This window comes from Etheostoma cragini, chromosome 13 (genome assembly GCF_013103735.1).
Source record: "Etheostoma cragini isolate CJK2018 chromosome 13, CSU_Ecrag_1.0, whole genome shotgun sequence".
Lineage (NCBI taxonomy): Eukaryota > Metazoa > Chordata > Actinopteri > Perciformes > Percidae > Etheostoma > Etheostoma cragini.
The window spans coordinates 10611997-10629088 of NC_048419.1; the positions used below are offsets into that span (position 1 = coordinate 10611997).

General features: G+C 41.2%; 4 protein-coding genes across 4 annotated transcripts in view; 2 read left to right on the forward strand and 2 right to left on the reverse strand.

Annotated features, from left to right (window-relative positions):
- On the forward strand, positions 1 to 6950 carry LOC117955187 (short transient receptor potential channel 2-like). The gene is made up of 13 exons (XM_034889460.1): positions 1 to 15; positions 433 to 1125; positions 1214 to 1414; positions 1506 to 1670; positions 1782 to 1956; positions 2044 to 2244; positions 2349 to 2511; positions 2612 to 2704; positions 3346 to 3538; positions 3633 to 3760; positions 3847 to 3919; positions 4015 to 4132; positions 5164 to 6950. Exons 1-13 carry the CDS (start codon positions 1 to 3, stop codon positions 5820 to 5822), a joined length of 2877 nt encoding a protein of 958 aa, XP_034745351.1. The 3' UTR covers positions 5823 to 6950.
- Positions 5636 to 17092, reverse strand: part of nlrc3l1 (NLR family, CARD domain containing 3-like 1) — a 26515-nt gene continuing 15058 nt past the window's right edge. The window contains exons 8-9 of the transcript XR_004658976.1: positions 7081 to 7086; positions 5636 to 5646 (exon numbers count right to left, since the gene is read on the reverse strand). The gene's annotated coding sequence lies outside the window, so the exon portion shown is untranslated. The remainder of the gene's footprint in view (positions 5647 to 7080; positions 7087 to 17092) is intronic.
- Positions 8244 to 13689, reverse strand: LOC117955188 (ribonucleoside-diphosphate reductase large subunit-like). Its single transcript, XM_034889461.1, has 19 exons — positions 13468 to 13689; positions 12624 to 12712; positions 12323 to 12500; positions 11970 to 12070; positions 11799 to 11858; positions 11676 to 11715; positions 11383 to 11545; positions 11165 to 11306; positions 10985 to 11068; positions 10746 to 10907; positions 10530 to 10609; positions 10243 to 10444; positions 9997 to 10146; positions 9682 to 9903; positions 9520 to 9596; positions 9285 to 9420; positions 9096 to 9191; positions 8819 to 9007; positions 8244 to 8742 (listed from the first exon to the last, which is right to left on the reverse strand). Exons 1-19 carry the CDS (start codon positions 13484 to 13486, stop codon positions 8551 to 8553), a joined length of 2382 nt encoding a protein of 793 aa, XP_034745352.1. The 5' UTR covers positions 13487 to 13689; the 3' UTR covers positions 8244 to 8550.
- rnf121 (ring finger protein 121) overlaps positions 14414 to 17092 on the forward strand; it is an 8880-nt gene continuing 6201 nt past the window's right edge. The window contains exons 1-5 of the mRNA XM_034889463.1: positions 14414 to 14568; positions 15643 to 15680; positions 16121 to 16262; positions 16355 to 16509; positions 16619 to 16726. Coding sequence (XP_034745354.1) covers positions 14491 to 14568; positions 15643 to 15680; positions 16121 to 16262; positions 16355 to 16509; positions 16619 to 16726 — 521 coding nt within the window. The 5' untranslated portion in view covers positions 14414 to 14490. The remainder of the gene's footprint in view (positions 14569 to 15642; positions 15681 to 16120; positions 16263 to 16354; positions 16510 to 16618; positions 16727 to 17092) is intronic.

Here is a 17092-nt window from a genome sequence, read left to right on the forward strand (position 1 = left end):
ATGGAAAACCTCACGGTAAGCAGAGTTTTATTCAGACGTGGTTTTAGCACTTGTCATTTAGTAGATCTGAGTTAAATATATATATATATATATATATTTTATTTTTTTCAACAATCCTAAATTTAAAGCTATTGTGCTCCAGGTATCCTCTGAACAGCTTTGTTTTATTACTTGGGTATATATTATATTAATGAGTTGTTTACCTTGATTTCAAAAAATGTGTCTCCATTAGAATGTGCCACACTTTTAAGTTTTTGTACAGCCTTTAATTTCCCCACAAAACATTTACATTTTGTCCAGGCTTTATATCCCCTTATGAAATCAAACTCGAAGATACATTTTTGTCCCCCTGCAATCTGTCATTAATATCAGAAAATGTGTGAATAGCTCTTTAATGCAACTGCCATTGACTGTCCCATCCTGTCCTCTTAGCCAGAACAATGGCGAGAGATTATGAACAGGAAGATGCGGTTCCCTCCGGAGCTCATTGGTGCCATTCAGGAGGGGAACACAGAGATGCTGTTTGGACTGTTGAAGACCGGGGATGGCATCATCCGTCAGCTGGATGAGTCTGAGGATCGTCAGTGGAGGGAGGCCCTCAACCTGTCCATCCGCCTGGGCAATGAGAGTTGCATGGACGCCCTCCTCCACGGGGTCAAGTTTGACTTCCGTCAGATTCACGAGGCCCTGCTCGTCGCTGTGGACACCAACCAGCCCAGAGTGGTGAAGCGCCTGCTGGACCGCCTGGACCAGGAGAAAGGCAACAAGATGGACGTGCGCTCTTTCTCTCAGGCCATCTTTGACCACTCTATTGACAACTCCCAGTTTGCCCCTGGTGTGACACCTCTGACCTTAGCCTGCCAGAAAGACCTGTACGAAATAGTCAACATGCTCACCCAGAAAGGTCACGTCATCCCGTGGCCGCATAAGATATCCTGTGCCTGTCTGGAGTGTTGTAACGGCCGTCAGTATGACCTGCTCAAGTTCTCCTTGTCCCGTATCAACACCTACCGTGGCATCGCCAGCCGCGCCTACTTGTCCATCACCTCCGATGATGCCATGCTCAGGGCTTTCGGTCTCAGCAGAGAGCTCCGCAAGCTCTCACAAAAAGAGCCAGAGTTTAAGGTCTGGTGAGAATTGTACACATCCCTACTCACTGTTCATGTCGGCCGTGTTGTTATTTGACTCTGCTGTGGTTCCTCTTTTCCTTCAGCCTCAGTACCTGGGCCTGGAGGAGGTTTGTCAGGAGTTTGCCGTTGAGTTGCTGGGCATGTGTCGTAACCAGAGCGAGGTGACCACCATCCTGAACAGCTGTGGAAACGAGAGCCAGGACTCCTTAGAGCAGCAGGCCTTTGAGGAGGGAATCCCCAACCTGTCACGTCTGCGGCTTGCTGTCAACTACAACCAGAAGCTGGTAGCCAGATGCAGAAACCACTGTCAATCAAAGATAAGTAAAAAGGAAAAGACCTTCACCTGAGCCATTATTTGTCTATGTTTGTGTGCAGTTTGTGGCCCACCCAATCTGCCAGCAGGTGCTGTCTTCTATCTGGTGTGGGAGCCTGTCCGGCTGGAGAGGCAGCAGGACGGCCTTTAAGCTGTTTGTCTCAATAGGGATCTTTCTCACCATGCCTCTCCTCTGCCTCGTCTACTGGATCGCACCCAAGTCAAAGGTGACATCACATAAAAATGTCCCACAGACTGCAATGAGAGACATTCTATTAGGAAAAATGAGCACACTGGTGTGCTTTTGCCCTGAAAGGTGTCTTTTGTGTTTTCATCAGGTAGGAAAGATAATCAAGATTCCTGTGATCAAGTTTCTCCTCCACTCAGCCTCCTATCTGTGGTTTCTCATCACGTTGCTCGGAGAATCAATAGCAATGGAGTTGTATCGAGACAAATTTGCTTCCCGGGAGGACAACATCCTGCACAACTCCTTCCACATGGTGTGGGTGGTCGGTGGGTTCCCTCGCCCTCTTTTCGGAATCTCTTCTGTAATGTAAAAAAATAAAAAAATCAAGATTTGTACCGTGCTGTCTCATGCAGGATTCTTCTGGTACGAGTGTAAGGAAGTGTGGATTGAGGGGCTGCGGAGTTACTTCCTGGACTGGTGGAACTGCTTGGACGTGATGGTGCTCAGCATGTACCTGGCATCATTTGCATTACGCGTGCTCATCATGCTCAAAGGTTACTTCCTCTGCTATGATCATAAAGGCACAGAGGAGTGTGTCTACTTCACTCAGACTGGTGAGGAAATTGTGTCAGATCTTTTAGCCAAAATATTTGTTTGAGGTTTCCAAAGTTCATATACGCTGAACTGGTGTCTTTGGCTGTGTGAAACTGTCTTGCAGTGCGCAAGGACTGGCATCAGGAGGACCCCCAGCTGATTGCGGAGGTGCTGTTTGCAGTGACCAGTTTGTTGAGCTTCACACGGCTGGCGTACATACTGCCAGCACATGAGTCTCTGGGAACTCTGCAGATCTCCATAGGAAAGATGATTGATGATATGATGCGGTAAGAGCACTTTTCATTTGGCCTCCTGTATTATATCTCTGTGTATCTGTAGTGAATTCAGAGCCTGTGACAATTGTTCTATTTTTTTTCTTTTTTTTAGATTTATGTTTATATTGATGATCATTGGAACCGCCTTCCTCTGTGGCATCAACAATATATATGTACCTTATGTCATCTCTCCACATCTTGGCAGGTAAGAATATGGAATCTTTAGCTTCCTAAATACTGTTGTTTCAGCGCAAGGGGTTGTTTCAATTCATAAAAACACAAGCTTATTTAACGCTTTGGTATAGTTTGACAACCAAAAGAGCACTGACAGTATTTTTACTATAAAATGTCCTGCTCAAAAAGGGATTTATAACATAAATGTTTCTATTTATTTTAGCTTAGTTATGATTAGCAGGTTTTTGTATTTGTCAAATATCTATATCCATATCCAGTATTGTTTGTGGTATATATCGTGCAGCGTTTGTCCATGAACCAGATTGGAGAAAAAAATGCAAAAACAATGGAAATAGAAGTAAAAAGTACAAGGTAGCTGAAATAATTTAAAGAATATCTTTCTACTTTCCTGCTGTTTATAATTTTTATTATCTTATTTATTCGAATGTTGTGCGCAAAATGAATCTTAACAAAAAGATCTCTACCCTTTGAAATACAACTGTGAAAACTGTACCCGCAAAGAAAGTAGCATGTAAAACCACAGTGTGAGATGACAGTGTCTTTAGTGTCCGGCATTCTTTTTCTCCCCAGGCTGCTGAAAATAAGAATATTCAGTTGCATTGTAAGTCAAACAAACAAAGGCATGAAACACTCTCATTGTGTACTTTGCAGGTTTAATGAGACGTTCTACTTCTTATTCTGGACCATGTTTGGCATGGCCAACCAGCAGTACGTGGACATGCCAGACTTTGTGGTGGCAGAGTTTGTAGGGAGGGTTCTGTACGGCATCTTCACGCTCATCATCGTCATCGTCCTGCTCAACATGCTAGTTGCCATGATCACCAACTCCTTTCAGAAAATTGAGGTTAAGAAATATATCTCTTTACCTCAATTTAGTGCTGCAATAAAAGCAGAAAAACCAAAGACTGGCACCGACATCTTAACATCTTGAATTTCAGGATGATGCAGATGTTGAGTGGAAATTTGCCAGGTCGAAGCTGTACCTCAGTTACTTCAGAGAGGGCCTCACCATGCCTGTGCCCTTCAACATCATCCCCTCACCCAAAGCTGTCTTTTACATCTTAAGGTGAGCTGTTTAACCCATTTAACCTGCAAATACCCCTCATTGTGTATCTATATCTTTATTTTTTGTCAATTTAAATTCTGTTCCAGGGGTGTCTTTAGACAAATCTGCTGCTGCTGCACTTTTAATTCTGAGAACAAATATCCCCCGATAGACTCTATGGTAAGTGTGTGTTCAATGTTCACATGGAGGAGTTATTGTGACTGTAGTAAAAAAAAAAAAACTGAAATGTGTGATGTTGGATCTGTGCTTTTAAGACCAATGATAAGGGAGGTGAAGACAGCCAGTTACCTTACCGGCAGCAGGTGACCAGAGCGCTGGTGCAGCGCTACATTGAGTCAGCTCGCAGGGAGTTCGAGGAAACCAAGAGGAGAGGTAAACGGGACTTTGAAACAAATCTGTCAGGGGTTTATGGTCCGGCAGTGATGCATTCTGAGGTCCTGATAGCTTCCAAACCTGGCCTGTAGCGTATTACCCCCCCTTTTTCCTATTTTCTATTTCTAGTCTTTCTTTAAATAAAAAGTCTAAAATTATAAATGATATCAATGTTATGATTTACAAGTGGACTGGAGTAATATTTGAGGACTTTGATAATTAATACATAAAACAGACATTAAATAAATTGTGTAAAATGATATAAATTAATTTAAATTTTTTGAAATCAGTACAACTCAACTCAAATTATGAATCTTAATTTATCTTTCATTTTGTTAAGCTAAATAAATACAAGGTCAGGTGGTCTGTTTTCTGTGTTTATCTACAGCAGAAGCTCTGCTTGATTCAGAGTGACTGTGAATGACTGATGTTGTTTTTTAGCAAACGGGAGCTAACTAGCTAAAAGTTATTGGGAGTTGTTTAGCTTGCTCACTTTAGCAAGGCAGGGGGAATTTAAAGTGACATTGAGAAATAAAATTGAGATAAAATATGTCATAAAAAGTGACGCTGAAAAAAGTGTCGGGAACTAAGAAATAAAAGACAGCAATACATTTTCAATGTATTTCACTTTTTTCAGTTTTAAATTACGTATTCTTGTGATTGTTTATTTTATAAGGCTTTATTGAATCTATAATAACCCCCCTTTTGAGAAGGTTGAAATCCCTGATTTGACAGATTTGATTTTTCATATGTTTTAGATTTAAAATAATGGATAAGGCATTGTAATGTTGATCTGCAAAACAAGTTAAACTCACCTAAAAAGGAAATAGTTAATATAATTTTTGGAGCAGTGTCCAATCTGTGTGTGTGTTTCCTGTAATTATGGAATTTAACACTTTAGAAAGTATAGGGAGGTTTTCCAATGAAACAGTGTTTGATTCAAACCCCCTAGCATTTAGAAATAAAATAGCATTGTGGGTGATGAAAGTGCCTGCATGCTGTGTTGTGATTGGAGTATTCTCTTCCCTCAGATATCGGTAATCGGATAACTGAGCTGACCAAAACAGTCTGCAAGATGCACAATGATATGAAAGTGGTCCAGCAGCTTCTGATGGATGATGGACAGCCTGCACATGGCACATGGACAAAGGATGGATCCTCCTTTCTGGGAAAATATATCACTGGTGCAAAGAACAATTTCATAGGTTTTAACAGCAGAGATGACCAAAATGAATCACTTAAAGTGACATTACACCATAAAGAGGGAAGGGAAGATAAAGAAAATGTCCAATCAGACACAAAACAAGACTCAGATGCACTGCAGAATCAGGTGGGCGAATGTGGAGCAGAGGGATCCCAGCAGGTAACAGACTGTGATGTTATGAAAATGGAGGAGGGCAGAACTAAAACAGAACCAGGAGTTAAGAAGGAAATTGAGAAAGAAGAGCAGGTGGAAGCAGACACTAATGAAAATACTGATACTGAAGTGAAAGAGGAGGTGGTGGCAGGGATTACTTTTAATCATGTTAAAGTAAACGCTGAGGCTACACAGGATGGGGTGCCGGGTGTCAAAAAACCTGTAGCTAACAAAATGATTCCCTCGCCAACAGCCAGCAGCAGCTCTCACGACACAGGCTTTGGTTCCCAAGAAGGGGATGGATCGATTGACGGGATACTAGTAAGACCGTAACCCTAGTGCTGTCACATTTAAAGGAGCACACGTTCTCAGGGCTTTGGCTTATTGGTTATTCAATATCTGATAAGAGGGAAAAGTTCCACATCTTGGAACTTGCACTTAACCACCTGTAAAACAGAAAATATTTAGCATTTTGCAGTTCTGTTACCGATGAACAGAGTTAGTTTAGCTGTTCCCGACTTTTAATTTGTGCCTAGCTAGCTGCAGCTTCATATTTGCTGACACATAACACAAGTGGTATCAACCGTCTCTTCTAGCTTTACGCTGGAATGCAAACAAGGGTATTTCCCAAAATGTTGAATGATTCCTTTAATCCTTTAATTACTGGCTCTGTAAGACACTTTTCCTGTAGTGAAGCCAATCGTTGTGCAAAAACCTGTTGCCTTCTGGCTAAATCTGCTCCCATTCTGAGTGAAATGAGGCACAATTTTATGTTTGTGACACACAAAGCCTCCAGGAAGAGAGATATTCATCTATCTGCTTAAAAGTTCATTTAAATAATTAGTTTTTAGTAGATGTTTAATTTTCTTCCCGATCCTATAAAAATGTCAGATTTAGGCATTCAAATAAAACCAGTCAGCCACCGATCTATTACAAATAAAGTTTTCTTATTTTTAGAATACATTTGCTTATAATTACTGAGACAGAGATAATGTTGTGATGGATTTAACTGAAAAAAAGGCAGTGTACACCTCAAATTCAGCATGTGATACTACAACAGTACACCTTAATATGCACAAATGGCAGTAAAATAAGGTTACAGTGTCTTTCAATTAGTAAACACACAATGAGCCCACTGAAAGTAAAACAACATAATATTGGGGGGATTTTATTGAAGAAGGGTTGGTTTGATCTGTTGGAGTTACACATTACACACAGGCCCAGAAATACACACACATGCACAAACAGGACCTATTCCGACATAAATAGAGAGTTGAGGCAAGTGCGTCATGTTGCACTGCTGCTTTGTGCTGGGTGTCCCTTCACTCACTGCCATTTTCAAACTTTCCTTGTTAACAGCAAAGAGCCTGTGTTAGCCATCGTGGTTTCTCTTGAAGAAATTCCGGTTGATTTCAACCTGTAGCTCTGTTTTTTTTTTTTTATGTGTGGTGCTGTCATTAGCGAGACAAATGGAAACAATCGGTGCAGTCTATACAGAGTTATCCTCCTGCTAGATTTTGCACCCAACAGGCTTAAACAGGCAAGTTTTTAACCTTCTTTGAACCTCTAAACGTGCTCAAAATGTTAATACCAGTACCTAGCCACTGCAGTAGATGTGACAGAAAAGCATGCAAGTTGTGTTAATTCAGCCACTACCTCTGTTTATTTCCTGTTTTCATGTGAAGTCGATTGTCACAACTTTTACACCTTTCTGTCACATCTACTGCTGTGAAATTAACTGTGTTCACTTGGAATGAATCACTGCACATGGGTATACACTGGTAATTACATTTTAAGCATGTTTAGAAGCTAAAAACCTGTTTAAAACTTGCCCTGTTTAAGCCTGTTGGGTGCTAACTCTAACAGGAGGATAACTCGGTGTTGACTGCACCGATTGTTTTAATTTGTCTTACTACTGACAGCACTACACCTTTAAAAAAACAGAGCTTCACGTGTAAATAAACCGGCATTCTCCTTTAACATTGAAGTAACAGAAGAAAGTAGCCTTGCGTTCAATTAACATTTTGCACAATAGATCATTTGCAACACAATTAAAACATTTGAAATCACATTTATTCCTGTGTCTCTGTATTTCATTACCGTAGTGTTGAGGGACATCATAATCATAACTCAGCACTGACTGAGGTTATGAATTAGTGTTGCTTTGGCAGCAGACCAACACCCTGCCCCAGTGTGACAGTGCAGGTCTCAGCTTGCTTTACACATACTGCTCCCTTGAGGTCATATGCATGAACACAGCAGTTCATTAATTCATCACCTGCAGCATCTCCTGTCCCAAGACACAGCCCACACAACCTTCCTTTGGTGGAAGTGTTGCGTGATTGATGGCGTCACCATTTTCATTTTGGGTGTAAGTCTGTTACAACCTGATCTGCCTGCTTTACCACAGATAATTAAAACACTTTGTAAACTGACACTGAAGCTCCCAACGTAGATCACCAAGAAACTGAATTCATGTTTTACAAGGCTGTCATATCACAAGCCAATCATAATCCCCATCCTGTTAGAGCATCCACAGTGGCAGATAAGCCCGCCCCCTGGCTCTCATTTCCTAATAAACATGACATATTAAGAACAGCATGCTGACTAGTTACCTTTTCTTATTGTCCTTGCCTCAATAAAGGCTGGTCTGAATATGTATAATAATAAGGTGTGTATATGCTCAGGTTTTGATGTACAATGAAAGCTTCACATATTTGCTGCAACAGTTTAATAAATAATGACACAATTAAGACAATTGTACAATACAGATTTAATTTTCCACACATCTAAAATGCAAACATGAAATTCATTCATACGACCCGCATATAAAACTATTGATAAAAAAATTAATAATTAAAAATAATTATTTATACCCTATTCATTCTCTACAAACATGCATACAACACACAATTCACAAGGACAATCTAGAAAATATTAAAATAAAAACTTGAAGACAGCATTATATGTAAAACCCTTGTTACATCATATACAAATAGAAGATTTTTAATGAGGAAGCTGGTGGGTAAGGTGAGTGTTCATCTTAGTAAACAAACTTCACTTAGGAACCACACATCAAGCATTCATCTTTATTCGCTAAGGAACACACCATGGCAGCAGTGTTGCGCTCTTTTGTCTCCTCCTCGTCGCTCTTGGTTGACTGGGCCTCCTTTAATTTCTCCTTGTTGAGGGTGAACTGAATGGGATTGGCGGCGGGCTTCGTCCGCAGGTAGTACATGCCGGTTTTCAGGCCCTGTAGAGAAAAGAAGACATTGAGACGTTGTTTCACGGCAATGTGAAGCTGCATCAATCCTTCGTCCCTGGCTTACCAACTTCCAACCATAGAAGTGCATGCTGGTCAGTTTGCCATAATTTGGCTCGGCAATATGGATGTTTAGGGACTGGCTCTGGTCAATGTAGGCACCACGATCTGCTGCCATCTTAAGGACAGTCTTCTGGGAGATTTCCCACACAGTTTTATACAGCTGCTTCAGATCATCAGGGATCTCTTCGATATCCTGCACACAAGTCAGACATTGATCATCAAAAAAAATAACAATTAATAGTAACATTTAGAGCCATTATTTATAAAGTGGGACACTTTACCTGGATGGACCCATTCTGGGCAATCAGCTGGTTCTTCATTTCGTCACTCCACAGTCCTCTTTCTGTGAGGTCCTTCAGCAGGTGAGGGTTCACAATCTGTGGGAGAGACAAAAAAGACACTTAACCCACTTTCCCCCAATGGACACGCAATTTTGGAGATAGAAAACAGTGAATGCATTCACTTCTAACCTGAAACTCTCCCGAGAGCACCCGGCGGGTGTAGATGTTGCTGGTGTAAGCTTCAATGGACTCGTTGTTGCCCAGTATCTGTGCGGTGGAAGCTGTGGGCATGGGAGCCAAGAGCAGACTGTTCCTTACACCATGCCTGAGCACACAACGGGGGAAGCAGGGATAAGCTACAATCTCCACATACGGTAGATTTCAGATGAGAAATACCAACAAGTAAGACATATGGAAGACTTACTTTGCAATTTTCGCCTTCAATGTCTTCCAGTCGCAGAGATCTGTCGGGGTTTTACCCCACATGTCGTACTGAAGGATCTGAAAACAAAATAAGTTAAGATCTGAGCCCGGACTGCTAAAACATATCCCGTGTTGGATTTGAGCCATTGTGAAAACTACTCACTCCCTTGCTGACAGGAGATCCGGCGTAGGTCTCGTAAGGGCCGAACTCCGCCGCCAGCTCACAGCTGGCCTCTAGGGCAGCGTAGTAGATGGTCTCGAAGATGTGAATGTTGAGCATCTGGGCTTCTGGACTTTCAAATGGATAACGCATGAGGATGAAAGCATCAGCCAACCCCTGCACACCGATTCCAATCGGCCTGTGGCGCTTGTTAGACCTTTCCGCCTGTAAAGCAGGACAGAGGAGCCATTTAACACAGAGAGCAAGCGATCCAGCTGCAAGGCTGATAGAGAAGCAACAATAGACAAGAAAGCATACCTCAATCACTGGGTAGTAGTTGATGTCAATAATCTTGTTCAGGTTCTTGACAATAACTTTGGTGACAGATGCAAGTTTTTTGAAGTCAAATGTCCTTTCTGGGGTGACATACATGTTGAGGGCAATGGATGCCAGGTTACACACTGCAACCTGAGGCAAACGAAGAGAAAACCAAATGAGCATTAACGAAATAAGGTAATACCATATTTGAATATTGCAGGAACAACAATACCTCCTGCCTCTCACCTCGTCCTTGCTTGTGTACTCTACAATCTCCGTGCACAGATTGCTTGATTTGATGGTGCCCAGATTCTGCTGGTTGCTCTTCCTGTTGCAGGCGTCCTTGTAGAGCATGTATGGTGTACCGGTTTCGGTCTGCGACTCAATGATGGCGTACCACACTTGCTGAGCCTTCACCACACGCTTGGCCTTGCCCTCCTTCTCATAACTGAGGACAAACCGGATACATGGGACAGGTAAGCACTGAGAAATGAGTTGTTCGTGAAAAACAGTGTTTGGTGTGCCGGCCTTACCGAGTGTAGAGCTCCTCAAACTCCTCCCCCCAACACTCATCTAACCCAGGACAGTCACTGGGACACATTAGAGACCAGTCCTATAAGAGCAGGAGAGGAACAATAAGCCTTTGCCCTGTGTAGATCATGATTTAGCAGGAGTCTCAAACCCATAATAAAACACACAATAGATTATAGAACATCATAGTCAAGGATGGGATTCCCTCAGATATTCACCTGATTGCTTTCCACTCGTTTCATAAACAGGTCTGGGATCCACATGGCGAAGAACAGGTCTCTGGCCCTCTGCTCCTCTTTACCTGTGTTCTTCTTCAACTCTAAGAAGTCAAACACATCGAAATGCCACGGCTCCAGGTACACAGCGAAGGCCCCGGGTCTCTGAAAAAGAATTAAAGTTACTAACAGAGGTGTCTCTGGAGCAACACTCCATTATAGTGTGTACTGCAAATCTTCACCTTGTTACCACCCTGGTCCACATAACGTGCTGTGTTGTTGTACACTCGAAGCATAGGAACCAGCCCGTTGGAATTGCCGTTAGTCTGAAAAACAAGAACCAATTTAAATGAAACACACCAGACTAAAATACAGCCCCTTTATTCGGTTTGATTTGAATCTGTGGTGCGCATTTGACCCACCCCAGCAATATAGCTGCCTGTTGCTCTGATGCAGCCAATTGCCAATCCAATTCCTCCAGCTGATTTGGAGATGAGGGCACACTGCTTCAGTGTGTCATAAATACCACGGATGCTGTCATCTCTCATGGATAGTAAGAAACAACTGCAAAACCAAACAAATTAGATTAGGGGCGGGGAGGAAATCAGAGATTTTAGTCAACTTTCCCCTGAGGCCTTACCTAGACAGCTGTGGCCTGTTGGTGCCAGCATTGAACAGAGTGGGTGAGGCATGGGTGAACCACCTCTCTGACAGCAAGTTGTAAGTCTCAATGGCTGCATCAATGTCTCCTTTATGAATCCCAACAGCCACTCTCATTAGCATGTGCTGGGGCCTCTCAGCAACTACAGAAAATAAGATGAATTAGTAATTAAAGAATTCAAAATATCCAAACAACAAGCTACTACTGCAGCCTGTCTCTGCACCCTTGAACATGCTTCTCAAAAAGCTGTAGGAAGGAAAGTCAATTCTCACCTTTGCCGTTGATCTTTAACAAATACGACCGCTCAAGAGTCTGTTGGAGCAAAAGGGACAAATTAGATTTGTAATCCAAGCATTTGCTTGACCTGTTGAATGTTAAGTTAAAGGAAACATCACCTTAAAGCCAAAGAAGTTGTAAGAGAAGTCTCTGTCGTAAATGATAGCCGAGTTGAGGCGCTGCAAAAAGGATAGAGGATATTATGTTTTAAAAAAATCATAATTAAATCATGATTACAGTGACGTCAAATTTGAAAACCTGAACAAAATTCATCCTCCAATGTCACCTACACCCTTGTTTTCAAGAATAATGTCAAGCGTCTCCTTGGAGATCATAGGAGAGTGACGTTTATTTAACGGGTTCACGTAGTTGTACAGGTCTTCCATCACATCTACAAAAGCCCAGAGGAAAGAAAGTGTAGATCAGTAGCAAGAATTTAAACATTTTTAACAATGTAAAATCAATTATGTCAGGGTTTTCCCGTACAGACTCCACCAACATCATAAAACTAATACAATTCAATAAAATGGATAGTGCATTATAGTCTTATTTTTAACACTTCACTTTATGACCTACATAGAAACCCCGCAAATCCTGCATGTTAGCAGTGTATTTTTTCTGGTAGTTTAAAACTTGTACTCACCACTGAATACTTTCTTGGATTCTTTGTGTAGATTAGACACTGCAATTCGTGCAGCTAGGAGTGCATAGTCAGGGTGTTTGGTGGTGAGGGTGGCCGCAGTCTCTGCTGCCAGAGTGTCCAGCTCCACCGTGGTGACTCCACTGTACAGACCCTGGATCACCTTCATCGTAATCTGAGCCTGCAGGAACAGAGATAGAGGTTACATGGTAGAATATCACTGATCTGGAGACAACAGTGTCACATTTACATTACTTAGTGTTTCACTTTTTTGATAAGCAACTTTAAAGTGGTTTGAACTTACAGGGTCCACGAAGTCAGAGTTGAGTCCATAGCAAAGCTTCTGGATTCGAGATGTGATTTTATCAAAAGTAACTCCCTCCTGTCTTCCATCTGAAATTCAAACAACATTATTAGTTCTCAATGACTATTTGGTCCATTTCTGAGGTACATTTTAGGATACTTGATAGATAGCAACCCTAAAACCCTGCACCCCACCAACCCTGCTGTATCTGCAGTGGTAAAAACTCAAGAAATCCAGTCCCAGTTCCATAGCTGCTGTCTGGATTCCTTCTACAGATCACTTAACTCAGATGCCCGCGCTGAAAAGTTGTCTAACAAGTTATTAACAAAACCTTGCTACTTAAATCGCGCCAGTACCACAGATGCCTAAATATATTGACAATACATTGACCCTGTTCTTACTCAGTCCTTATGTTGGTCCGCACCTTTACCTTGTAATTCACCAAGGGAAAACGTTTAATCATTAAATGTTAAGAGAGCAAAATCGGGTCAACGAGCGACCGTCAATTTAAAGGCTCGACTGTTTCACACCTGCTTAAAAAACATAATTAACGTTTATAAAGACGAAACAGGCAACAAACCTGCAAACTGAAATACATTTCCCGGGTATAGCTTTAGTCCTTTCACAACTCAAGTCTTTGTTTGGTGTCTCGATGGAAAACCACAGAAAAAAGCCAATACATATTGTAACATGACTGAAACTGAACTGAAGACTAAAGTGCAGTATCTCCGCGGAGCATTCCCCACAGCTTAGATACATTTGAAAGGTTTTCCAGAACCTTCACGTCTCATTGCATTAGACAGTATTTTACAGCCAGAAAGTTAAAGTTCCACTATCACGTTACCTCGCTTAATGACATGCATGTTGGCAACAAAGCAGCTGGTTTCCTCCGACAGATGTTGTTGATGTTATTTTCTCAGCTTCGAAACGAAGAAGAAGAAATGACTGTAGTACGAGTTGATAAAACAGGTTATTACACTTCGCTATTGTGAGAACAGGTCGACACAGTTGAATCTCAAATTGAGCGCGCCAACAACCCACAAGCCAGTTACAACGCTTTGTGTCATCGGCTCAGCCAATCAGAGAAGAGTCCATTAGACTTTTAAACCAATCACAAACAATCATCATCAGTCATTTTTCGGTCGAATCCGGCGCAATATATTTACGGCTGTATTATGGCATTAAGAGAACATTTTAGATGTGTTGGATGTAATTATCCTTCCTTATTTCGGCAGGAGGATTGCTTCATATGTTGCGTGTTCAGTTGCAATATAAATATCTTCAACAACCACATATAGATGATTATAGTAATATTCTGCAATAAGCATATTGCAAGACAATGCATTGTGTCTAAAATTCCATGATTGTATTAAAAAGATAAGACTGTTGTGACATTCATTAGTGCATATAGTAGTAGATTTGACTTAGTGATATTCATTCCGCATTTTATTTTGATTGACTGATGAGTTCGATCCCCTCACAAGCACATGTGATAACTTAATCTCTGTAAACGGCTCTGTCAAATAGGTACAAGTAACAAAGTGAAACAAACTTACAAAACAAAATTACTGTTTAACATAAAAAAGAGGCAGAATGGATGAGTTTTTTGTAGGATCAGAACAACAGACAACAGACTATCAAACACCTTGCAAGCTATTGATTTCAGACACTGACAAATACAGAAAGGCACAGATTTGCTACCAATAACTGCATTATTTTTTTAAAGTCTTTTTACTAATTGACCTGCATTATTATCGACTTTTAATTTGAAGAAACAAGACCGGATGAAGAAACAAGACCGGATGGAACCCTCTTATGTTTGTCGCTAAGGCTAATGGATCCGGAACGGTAAAGCAACACTCCGAAGATGGCCGGGGTGTTTGAGGTGGAGGTTGATGGTGTAGAGCATGACCATGGATTGGAGCATCACGATGAACCGCACCAGGTGAGCGTAATGGGCAACAGCCAGGTCTTATGACAGATGGGGGGTGATTTATTTTGGGCTGGTAACGTTAGCTGCCAACTCGGAACTCTGTTTTAGCTAGCTAGCTAACCAACGTTACTAACTGGTTTAGCTAAACGTAAGCAGCTGGCTAACGTTAGTGTTAAGCAATCTGTTCAATCAGAAATATGGTTTCTAGATAAAAAAATGCATTGTTTATTGTACGTAACATTAACTGGTCGTGCATTGTTCGACAAAACAGCAGTGCAAGCTAAAAACGCCCTGAGAGCATTTAGCTATGCTAAGCTAGCTAACCGGCTAATGATCAAATCATGTTACGTGAGTTAGCTGGTTGACGTTCGTTTCTTTCATCTGGTCAGAGTGACATTAGCTCAGACGCTGTTTAAAAAATAAATAATATAGCATTAAATAAAGCTTTTTTTTTTTAAAACCTGTATGTTAGTTGCAACGTTTAGAAATTAACTCTATTAATAAAGGTGATGTGGCTGCTCAGGGCAAAAGGTCACTTCATGCCTTTCTGTGCTAAAAAGGTGCCAAGGGGTCGACGTAATGTGCCTTGATCCTGATGGCCTGCTTTTTTTGCACGTATTAGTATCTAGTCCTAATGCAGTTATTTTGTTAAATGGAAAAAAGGGGAAGTCATGGCTGAAAAAAGATTTTAAAAAAAACATCGTAGGTAGTTAGCAGGATTCATTGAAATGGTTAAACCCCAAAGCTGGATAGTTGTTGGTGTAGCCATTGCCAGCCTTCAATCATTTGCCAGTGTTGGCAGATAGGAAGCTCCAACCACAAAACAATATAGCATCAGCTCTTGCTGCCAGCTGTTATTTCATGTTATGGTAAAGTTGCTAAACGAGCCCAACAACTTGGGGTGGGAGGGACTGTAACTACCAAACAATGCTTAGTGCTGCGCATTGATAAGTTTGCTCTTGTTAAATATTTAGATTTGGGGGTTGGGGGGTGTCTTTTACCCAGTTTTGACACACTAAGCTATCAGTTTTTCCAGCTGCTTATTTGATACAAATGATGATTATTATTTTTTTCCTCTTTTTAAAGTTTGATTTGTCCAAGCTTTCACCAGAAGAGAAGTGGAGGTTAGTGTATTTGCCACACTTTTAACGATTCATTTATTTTTGTCAAAAATAAATGATATGACCTTACTCAATGAAACACATTTGTTTAGGTTATTGTGTCTTTTGCAATTATTATTTTCCATCTAATTACTTTATGTATGTATTCCTTGTGTTACTTACTTGGCAATAAATAAATATGATTTAGATTATGAACAGGGAGTTGTTTGCACCCACTACTGACAGTTGAGAAAATACTGCGAACTGTAAGGTCGACCAGTCTCGGGTGAACAGTAGCAGTTTAGGATTTCTTTGTATTGACATTTCAAACAGTTCAGTCATTGCCATTAGGATTCACCACCATGCAGAGCTGTAAAGTACACCTTTAATGACATGCCAATCTGGCACTGGTATGAAAAAACAAATTGCATGGCTCGGGCACTAAATATTGTATTTTTCCACAGGGTGGAGCATGCAAAAATGCATGCCAAACACAAAGGCCATGAGGCCATGCACGCAGAGATGGTGTTGATCCTTATAGTCACCCTTGTCCTCGCCCAGCTAGTCCTTGTGCAGTGGAAACAGAGACATCCAAAGTCATACAATGTAAGACACACACAAACCAAATTTGTAAAAATGTGCGTGTGTTTTCTTGGTCTACATGCATCTTCTAACATGTACGCTCTGCTATCTTGTAGCTGGTGACTCTGTTCCAGATGTGGGTAGTTCCTCTCTATTTTACTACCAAACTACACTGGTGGAGGTTCCTGACCACGTGGTTTATCTTCTCTGTCATCACAGCTTACATCTCCTACCGTGCCACTCGCAAGCCACTGGCCTGCACCACGCCAAGGTATAACTATCAATTACCATTCCTGTAAATAAAGAGATCTGCTTTTTTTTAGTTTTTGCTAACTGAAGTTTCCATGACACATTCAGACGTGAATATTCCTTCTCCTTAGGTTGGTGTATAAGTGGTTCCTCCTTCTCTACAAGATCAGCTATGCCACAGGAATAGTTGGCTACAGTGTCGTCATGTTTACACTTTTTGGTATAAACCTAATATTCAGGTATGTATCATAGGGCTGCTTGATTGTGGAAGAAATCATGATTATTGTAATCACAATTACTGAGTTTTTGTTGTCTGGTAATTGCCGGCCATTTGGCAGAATAAAATGATGTGGACCGAAAATTCTACTTGTCTCCGGTCAGAAAGACCGGTGGAAATAATTCCCTCTTCACAATTTAATCGTGTTGAAATAGGCACAATGATTTTTAAATCTTTCGTTCTAATAAAACAATTAACAAAAAAACTTTGAGGAAAAAAACTAAATGTCGGGCTCTGGTTGAAGGGAGGAGAAGACCACTGTAGGTTTACAAACTTCCAACGGCGACAAGCAAGCGGGAAAGTCAAAGCCTAAACAATGGCGATGAAA